The 10,342-nt window shown below is 30.2% G+C and overlaps 1 protein-coding gene across 1 annotated transcript; it reads left to right on the plus strand.

The window, feature by feature from the left end:
- The first annotated feature begins 3,120 nt into the window (after nt 1–3,120).
- LOC126771658 (inhibitor of growth protein 5) lies at nt 3,121–6,110 on the plus strand. Its single transcript, XM_050491663.1, has one exon. It carries the CDS (start codon nt 3,330–3,332, stop codon nt 4,152–4,154), a length of 825 nt encoding a protein of 274 aa, XP_050347620.1. The 5' UTR covers nt 3,121–3,329; the 3' UTR covers nt 4,155–6,110.
- Nucleotides 6,111–10,342: the final 4,232 nt, after the last annotated feature.

Raw genomic sequence — 10,342 nt, forward strand, 5'->3', positions numbered from 1 at the left:
GCGCCAGTCTTCGGTCGCATGTACTTGTGGACACGATAAAAAAACTCGAGCGAAGAGCTCTGGCACCGACACCACGCCTCGCCCGCGCTCTCGTTCGCACGGAGACGAAAATAATCAAGCTCACGTCCTAGACAAGTATGAAACATTAGTATAGTGCATTAACCGCCCTATTCCATGCATGAATTATAATATTGTGATAGTCGCTCGTAAAATAAATCGTGTAAGGCTGTCGTAACCCGTATATGATCAGTATATAGGGATACGAGTTCGTTTTGTAAGAGTAACTTGGTGCGCTTAGTGCATGGATTATCGTTTGTATTTTTAATAAGGTATTCACGTAATCGGTTTGGAGTGTCAATACGTTGTATTTTACATTGAAGAGTTTTCGCTAGGCATAAATAGTTATACGAAGTGGGATAGCTGTTGGAGCGTCAAATATTAAACCTTTTATTATAAACCAAATATATGAATATTGAATTAAATTAGTTACAAAAAGGTTAGTATGTAGTGGTAATAAGGATGTCTATTACGCCCCTTAACTATAATGTTTAATAGTTGGCAGATTTTATGTGGCGCTTGTGTTATTTCTTACCTGTAAGTACATATTTACTTTCTAAGAATATCGAACACAAGTTCAAATCGCATCTTGGCCCACCTTAGCACAATCTTTTTAATGGTGCTTTCGCTTGTTAAAATTAAATCTGTTTCTCTAAAAATATTCTTTAGCGGTTGTGAAAACATGTTTGAGATTTAAATATATTTTAATTTATCTTAAAATGCTTTAAAGTATGTTGAATATAATGACTTAGCTAGTCTTTGTTTCAAGTTTGAAGATCAAAGTGAGGAATGATATACTTATATTACTCTGCCGATGAAGTATTGTCTTGCAATTTTAGTAATGAATGTTTTATATTGACATGTTTATTAGATGGTGAATATTTGGAATAGTTAGATGCCTATACAAATTCACTGATAGTACGATTTTCTAATAACCATATTATTATATCGAGACCTGCATATGTAGTGCCAATTTATAACAAAAATGTGTTTATTATTTTAATCAATAACTTCCATTTTATAAGAAATTTTAATCACCTTAGCATTTGGAATAATAGTTTTATATAAGAGGATATTACAGAGGAGATTTTTTTTATTTCTTTTTTACTTTTTATACATTAAGATTATCCGATTTATGTAATATGCATTCCACTATGTTCAGTTGCTCACTGTCCCGCAGCTGTAACAATACTATAATGGAAATATGAGCAACGAATGTGTACCAAATTTTCTTAATGTGTAGAGTTGTATGTAGCTAGGCTTAAGTTGACACTTCATTTAAGTACCTTATTATTTCCCCTAGATAGCAACTGGAGAAAATATACAATCTTCTAGAAATATAGATGTAACAAACCTTCTCATGCATACTTACAAGTAATCCATAAGTGTCCTCATCTCCTATGTATATTCTGTTTTTCTATTTTTATATTCAGTGTGTTCCATTAGTAATTAAGAGTGATAAAAAAAAACAAAATTACTAACTAACATCTCTACAAATGTAACCTCCCAAAAATGTATCTACTCTCATCAATATTTACTTTGTCCGTATGTCAATGAACAATGTTGTAGTATAGTAGTATAACTTACACATATGATCACGATTAGTGTAAGGAAATGTAAATTATAGATATAAGAAATAATTAAAGCATGTTTTATATTTTGTAGATTATGTAAACGCTCCTTTATTTTGCCGTAATTTGGCGAACGCTAATTATTTATTTGCATTTTTTACCTTTAAAGTTTATAATTTTAAATGTTAAATATCAAGCAAGTTGTTATATTCGCTGTAATTGAATAGTCCATGTAAAATTATGACATTAATTGTTTTATAGGTTATTTTAATGCTGTTCATATTAATGTGAAAAGTGATTTCATAACGCTAAAATATATAATATATTACAAAAATAAAAATGTAACAGTTATCAAGTGTCATTATTAAATAACCAATATTACAATTTATGTAAACTAAGCTAAAATGCTACGTATCCCGGACTAGTGTCATTTCTATTAAGAAAATATTTTATAACTTGTTTATTTGCTAATACAATAAAATATTAAAAAATATCTGTGTTTTAATTTAATTCAAATTCATCAATTGATTGCCAAATTCCGATTATCAAAAAGAAGTCGTTAAAATGTACATAAAGCATAGTTTATTATATATTTATTAACTCTGGGCCCTTTTATTTGTTACATATTTTATTGATTGTTGCTCCTACAAATTCATAAAATCAATTAAAAAAATAAATATAATATAATTTTTTTAATTAAGGCTATGAGTAAAACAGGCAATTTAACCAGGGGGTTAAATTTCCGTCACGGTATTTAGTAGGTGTTCTGATGTTCGGGGCGAACTCGGCGCCTTGAACACAGGGGAGCCCCACATATCCCCTCACTGTTCTCGTGGGGAGGTATGTAGGGTTGAGCTACGCGTAATGAGTTTTTCCAGCGTTAAAAAAAGAGGGTTAAATTTTAATAATAAAATTCCTAGATATCTAAATATTATTTTCAAAGACCGCATTAATGCAGGTATATACTTAATTAAAGTTATTTTTAATTTTTATGTAAAAGGGTTATTTACTTTATTTTACTGTTTTTATGCCGATGCAACAATATATAGAACGAATTATTGTTTATAAATACATTTTATTATAGCCTAAAAATGTTAAAATATATGCAAACGTTTGAGTAAATATTTAAAAATACACTTGCCAAAAATTTTGAGCTCACATCATAGTCGTTGAATTCAATCAAATGTATGGCGTTGGAATTGTTATATACTCTGTAATCTAAGTGCTCCCTACGTGCACACGGAGCGTATTATTTTATTAGTTCCAATTTACGCTTACGTTTGTAACATTCATTTTAAACATTAAAATTAAAATATTTAATATACCTTACAGATGGGTAAATAATACAATACCGTTTTGAAAATTTTATTTCTTGAAAATCCAATTACTTAAAAAAGGGTTATAAATTATTTTCAAAGAAATAAACATGCAGTAAAGAAACGTTATTTGTTCAGTTTCATTTATTTGATTGGTGGTTAGAAGACAGTGGAAATCGCTTGTTGTAATGTAATCTAAAAGAATACAAGCATATTTTTTCATTTTATTTCTTCGGTTATTCAATGATTTATATAAAGTTTCTATAGTGGATTATACTGAGCGGATAATCAATATTAAGTTAGTGTAAATTTAATTAGTGTCTTCTTTTATTTTGGCGCCTTTGCAGTACAATATTAGAGTGGAGTCGTTACAAAATATTGCAAAATGACTTCAGCTTTATATTTGGAACATTACCTGGATAGTTTGCAGCATTTACCTATAGAATTACAAAGAAATTTTAAATTAATGAGGGATCTCGACGACAGAGCCCACGGCCTAATGAGGACAATTGATCTTATGGCCGATGAATTGCTTCCTAATATACCAAAAATGGACGAAGAAACTAAAAAAGAAAAGGTGAATACTATCCAGGGTTTATTTAACAAAGCTAAAGAATACGGAGACGATAAGGTGCAGCTCGCCATTCAGACCTATGAATTAGTTGATAAACACATACGTCGCCTTGATTCTGACCTCGCACGTTTCGAATCCGAAATACAAGAGAAAGTAATGAGCTCTCGCGCAGCTCAACAGGCTGCCACAGATCAGGAGTCCAATCCTGCTACTGTTAAGAAAGGAAGGAAAAAACATAAGGGAAGTGAGAAAGCCGCAGCGACAACAGGTAAGAAAAAGCGCACGGGCGCATCGAGCGAGGAGGACGCAGTCGCCAGTGGACGGTCGGCGGCTAAGAAAAAAGCTCAACGGAAAGGTACTACAACTACAACCACAGCTGTTAAAGAACAGGAAGAAAACGCGGATCTGGATTCAGTTGCGGGAATGGCGCATCCTAGCGATGTGCTAGACATGCCTGTTGATCCAAATGAACCTACATACTGCCTTTGTCACCAAGTGTCCTATGGTGAAATGATAGGATGTGATAATCCTGACTGCCCTATTGAGTGGTTTCACTTTGCATGTGTTGATCTTAAAATTAAGCCAAAAGGCAAGTGGTACTGTCCAAAGTGTACTCAAGATAGAAAAAAGAAATGATCCACAGTTAAACCACCTGTTAAACCAGCAGAAAAGACTGTCACCGTTAAAAAAGAAACAAAGTGATTAAATTAGGTTATAGGCATAGTATCTAATATAACATATTGTTTTCTATTAAAATATATATGGATTAATATAGAATTAATTTATTTTTAGTGTAAATTGATGATATTAATGTAAGAATAATAATAATATTGGAAAAGTCATTTTAATGCTGAAATAGCTTATAATAAATTAAATCCAAGATATGTTATAGTGAAAATGAATATTTTATTCCGTCTAATATTGATTTCTTTTGATCTAAGTAATATTATCAACTAATGAAGGCAAAAATAATTCAATTGTTATATTATTGTTTCAATTTATAATAACTATATAACATACATATATGAACACTGAATTTTAGTGCTTCCATAGCAATTTCATTAGAATCTAACTTACATGTAATATTAATTAATAACAATTTTAGTCAGAACATATGGTTGAATGATGAAAGTACTTATAAGTTACACAAAGACTGAAGTTCGTAAATTCTAAATCAATAGTTGTTGATTTAATATGATAAATATAATCTTTTTTTTTTTTGATTTACAGTATTTTGCCACAAATGAGCCATTCATGTATTGACTATTCAAAATTTTAAAAAAAGCAATTGATTCATCGAAGACATCAAATTAGAAAATAAAAATTTTATGATTTTATATTGTGGAAAATAAAAGTGAGAGCTTTTTAATAATGTTATATAATGTCATTTAAGTTATGTATCTCTCATTGTTACATATTAGTAGAAGTGACAAGAAACTATGTTAAACAATACTATATCCATTTTACCTTATCATATAATTTATTTGAGGCTAAAACTTACTGCCAATTTAATATAATGTGGCTAATTTAGGTAAAACATGTATATATCAAAAAATAAGCAATAGTAGACAAATTTGATCTTATAAAATGAATTTGAGGAAGTTGCTGTATTGCAAAATGATATAACAATAGTTTTTGCTTTTGTTTAATAACAATCAAGTTGATCTGTGTGTTACATTGGAATACTCTGTTATTGTTATTTAATAACTGTTACAAATGGTAATAATAATAGTTTTTTTTATCAAGTAAAATCTTTTTAATTGTGTGATATCTTTGTGAATAGTTTGATCAATAACTGTTTTGATAATTTCACATTTTATGTGTGTCATAAAATATTTATTTTTATTATTTAGTTGTGACATATCAACTGCATCTATCTATGTTTAATTTGAAAATGATCGAATGAATTTTAAATTTAAGTTATTTTAAGTGCGTCACACAAAAATACTTTTCCAGATAATAATTGACTTGTTAATGAATCATTTCCACCACTTTTATATGACAATAACATGAGAAAAGCCCAGCGTCAGTTAGTATTAATAGATTACACAGATGTGGGAACTAATGGAAATGTGCATTTAATAGAAAAATTAAAAATGTCAAATAGCAATAAATTTAAATATAATGTTTTTTATTAAATTTAAATTAAATTTATATATTAGGGTGCGTTTTTACTGAATTAGTTGGCAATTTTTGTGTTTGTAACTGGTTGCAATTGTTGAAGAAGTCACCGAAAATTTGCTGATAACTAAAGGTTATAATGAAAACTACCAAAATGTATTGACAAAAGTTGCCAATAATTCTTTTGTTAGAAACGCAGCTTTAGTGATACATAATATTTTAAGATAACAAAGTTGGGCTAGTTCAGAGTTAGTAAAGTTATATCACTATTAAAGTGTCAAATTAATAAAGTGCGATAATTCTAAATATTAAAAAGTATCATGTTTACATTTTTATATGAACTGTATCATGCTAAGTTGCTACAACCGCAGATTAAGTAGCTTGTGATAGATATTTTGCACTTTACTCACAATAGGGATATATCTATTAGGTACCAATTATTGTTATAACATTAAAAGTTATACAATACTGATTTCTATATTATTAAAGTTATTTTTATTACATATAATGATTTTTTTCTTTTCTTTGCATGATTATTAAACACGCATCATTTATTCATTTAATATAAAAAATAATAATATAAGACACAGTCTAGGATGTAGTACGCTTGCCTAGAAGAAATCTGCTTACTCTTGATTTGAAGAAACCAATGTTGTACCTATCAGGAAATACAGATTCAGGCAAAGTATTCCATAGTTTTGTTTGGAAGGTGAACAAGCCAGCGTAAAAACAGGATTTGATATCTTAAATCACATGGTGGATGGTTCAAGGAGTGGTTTATACTTCTTGCAGTGTCTCGGCGGCGGTGACTACTTACCATCAGGTGTCTCAATGCTCATCTCAGCTCAAAATAACGAAATAATTTAGTGAGAAATAAATACGATACCTACTGTATGTTTAAATTTATACACAAATACAATATAATTTAGATTGGAGTATACACTTAACATTTTGAGTCTATACTACCTCAGCTCGAATTGAAATTTTGCCTCCGCCTCAACGGCGCACGTTAGCGGCTACCTATCTTGCACCGTGCAATTGTCTTGAATATTTCGAATTAAGGTACGATAATTCATAAAAGTTTTTATTACAATGAATGTTTTTTTCTATCTATTTTTTTTTAAATCGTGTTTTCACATCAGTCATTAGTAGCCCCGGCCCTGGGATAGAGCGAGAAGAGCGATCGTTCTACGCACCAGGTAGCAAGATGCGCGAAAATGATAAAAACAATTTACAGGGCTTGAAGCGTTATTTGAATTTTATGTAGTAATTATTATTTATATAACATTAACTGCAATGCAATTTATGCGAAGTGAAAGGGTCGACCAAAGGACACTAAAAGACAGTCTCGCTCTATTCTAATCAATGGCTAGGGCCGGAACTGTTCATTAATATATAACCCCAACTTAATTGTGTGTTATTGACCACGTGACGCGGCATCAAATAAAAGGAATTTGGTTATATGGGCCCTTATTTCTATTATAATAATTAAACAAACTTCATTCAATGCAATAATGTAAGCATCTGATAATCTAGGTTTTCGAAATTGATACTGTTTAGTTGTTGGTATATGTACCTATTTATAAATTATTTACAGAAATATAAAATGTTAATATTAATATTTATCACCGAAGTCTAAAATTATTGTCTACTATCACAATAATTTAGGTTTTATTTTCGCGTTAAATTCAGATTTACAGGTTAAATTTTTTTTACCTATTTCTAAACCCAGTGCATCCCTTTTTTTGTAATGTTTGTTTTTTTTTTAATTTGCGAATGTGATCTTATCATCGTTGTAAATATCTCACAGCTCTGGTAAGGCCTCCTCTCTCTTTTAGGAGAAAAATTGGAGCTATATTGATTATATTAAATTGAAGACTATTTCGACTTATTTTTATATTTTGGTTTGTAGGAACGAGAATGCAAGTCATGCACTTATACATTCAGCTTGTTGATAAGGAATGGTATGGTACCTTCAAAGAGACAAAATAGGCATCAAAGAGTCAAAGGAAAAAAACATTTAAATTATTAATCATTCCCTTGCTTTTAATCCCATTTATTTGGGGTCGTAGAAGTGTGGTTTTCCCTTCTCTCTGTAGATGACTATCCTCAGTTACTCTTTTTGTAAATGTCAATCCTCCAAGGCGGTACCTGCTTATATTTTACGATCTTCCTCTTGTGTTGTTGCCTGTACACATAATCATCTTTTTTATGTTATAGGCAGGCGAACGAGCAAATGGGACACCTGATGGTAAGTAATACCATCGTCCATAGAAATTAGCGATGTAAGAAATAATGTCCATTCTTTATATTGCCAAAGCGCCACCAACATTGGGAACTTAGATGTTATGTCTCTTGTGCCTGTAGTTAGTAGAACTTGTACCCTGGCTCACTCACCCTTCAAACCGGAACGCAACAATACGTATTGCTGCTTTGCGGCAAAATATCTGATGATTGGGTGGTACCTACCCAGACAGGCGGGCCTGCACAAAGCCCACCACCAGGTAAAAACTCTACTCTACTTGTAATATTACATTTATCCCTTCTCATAACATATTTGTGACAAATATAATATTCCTTTTTCGTAAGTAAACTGCGGCCACGATTCAACATAAAATAATTTCTATTCTGCTTCCTCGATAGACAAAAACTGGATGTCCGATATATATATATATAATACATTTATAGTATATTATACCACGCAATGCCCTTATTAAAAATGAAAAGCGAATCAAATTCCCGCCATGAAGAGTATCTGTCAATGTTCTTGTTGCCAGGTTAAAAATATAAATCATTATTGCTTAATATAAGAAATGACAGATAATATTTTATAATATTTTTTAATACATCCAATACTGTGTACAATCTTGTTGAGTCTTACAACCTCTTAACTCTATTATTACAACCGCCACCAACACTACTTTGCGGTCGTCTATATTTAAATAGAGCAATAACTTTTTTATACTTATAAGTTCCTAATTATTTATGTTGTAGCGGCTACAACATAAATAATTATTAAAAAATTGGCCACAATTGACTTAATTAAGATGCCATTGAATTTAATTCAATGTATTTTTTTTTGTTATAGTTAATTGTATTTTGCAAAAAATGTTTTTGTGTTTCTTTTTTAATAGTAAATAAATATATAATTTATGGGGCTTTATTCATAAAAAGCGTTTTGACTTTTATCATGTATACGTGACAAAAAAATCCTCAATAGCATATATCTATTATTAGATAACACACTGTAACCATTTTTATTGGTACAAAAAAGACATAAATGAAAACTGTAGCTTAGTTTAATTCTCACAAGTTAAATTCATATCAAAATAAATAACATATTAAAGTTTAACCAATATAGAAATATAACAGGATATAAAAACAATCGAAAAAATACGCAGGGCGTATTGTACGATGCCTCAGCCCTTAGCGCTGTATGGGTGAATAGATCGGTTTGCGAATTTTTTATTCTCATTGACAGCTAATCTAAATACATTATTATAATATAGTTTGATTAGCTTTAATATTTTACGATACAAATTGTCAGTTTCATTTTTAAATTATGATTATGAAAATTATTTTCATATAGTGTCAGTTAACTAAGAGAACGGCGGCTGATGCAAGTGGCTTCATCGAGCGATCACGCCTGATGCAACAACGGAGCTTTTGCTCCCAGATCTGGTTTTGACTCGACCCCACCACTTTTTTTGCTACCAAATAATTACGATTTAATGCACGACTCGAGTTCGTAAACGCAACCGCTAATAACATTGCAATTTTATACTTGAATTTCCGTTTCAATGCAAAATTCGAATGATTTAAATTGTATTCGAAACAAGGCGGCTTAAACTATAAACGCAATTTTGTTTTGCGAACAAAAATAATAGAACTCGATTTGTTTTTCTTAATATTGTGACACAATATTAAGAACATAATAAATATTTATGTATTTATATTTAAAATGTTCGAAACTATAAATTATATTTTAAGTAGGTACCTATTTGCAGATTTAAATATACCTAAACCGGAGGTAGGTCTTACTGCAGGTTATTCTACTGTCAAACAACTATATATTTTGTGTTTGGTTTAAACAAGAAATACAACATTAATATAGTGACGAAACGGTAAGCCTATATATGTAAAAACAGTTTTGACAGTAAACATAAAAGTGATCAATTATAAAGCCAAAGTAAATTTAACAAATGTCAAAAATTAACCAGTAACTATTAAAGTTATTTTAGATTATCAAATTTCAAAACTCATTTCATCAACCCTCTTCCGATTATACCCTTTTTGGCGAATGTAGAATGTCATGAGTTGATAAATTTACTTACTTTTTTTTCCCAACTTTGTATTATTTTATATTATCTTTGCGGCTATTTAATCCTAGCTAGTAATATTATAAACGTGAGTTTTTTAAGCTTTCATGTCTAACTATCGAACCAATCATTATAAGACTTAGGGTACCTTAAACTTTTATCCTCTGCGCCCTCTCACGTAGGGGAAGCCGCGGGCAAAAACTAGTGTATGGTGAGTAATTATTGCGCGCCTTACGTTTCAACACTTCTAGTACTAAGATTAGACAGATTGCTATTTATAAATAATAATCAAAATGCTAATAAGTAATTAGATAGTAATTTTGTAGATTAAATATTTTCAACCAACAATAATACATTTGTTATAAACATATAGAAAATGTACTA

Source organism: Nymphalis io, chromosome 11 (genome assembly GCF_905147045.1).
Source record: "Nymphalis io chromosome 11, ilAglIoxx1.1, whole genome shotgun sequence".
Lineage (NCBI taxonomy): Eukaryota > Metazoa > Arthropoda > Insecta > Lepidoptera > Nymphalidae > Nymphalis > Nymphalis io.

Bases quoted from the DNA above. Each gene is read 5' to 3' on its own strand.
- LOC126771658 (XM_050491663.1), top strand. From the start codon at position 3,330: ATGACTTCAGCTTTATATTTGGAACATTACCTGGATAGTTTGCAGCAT.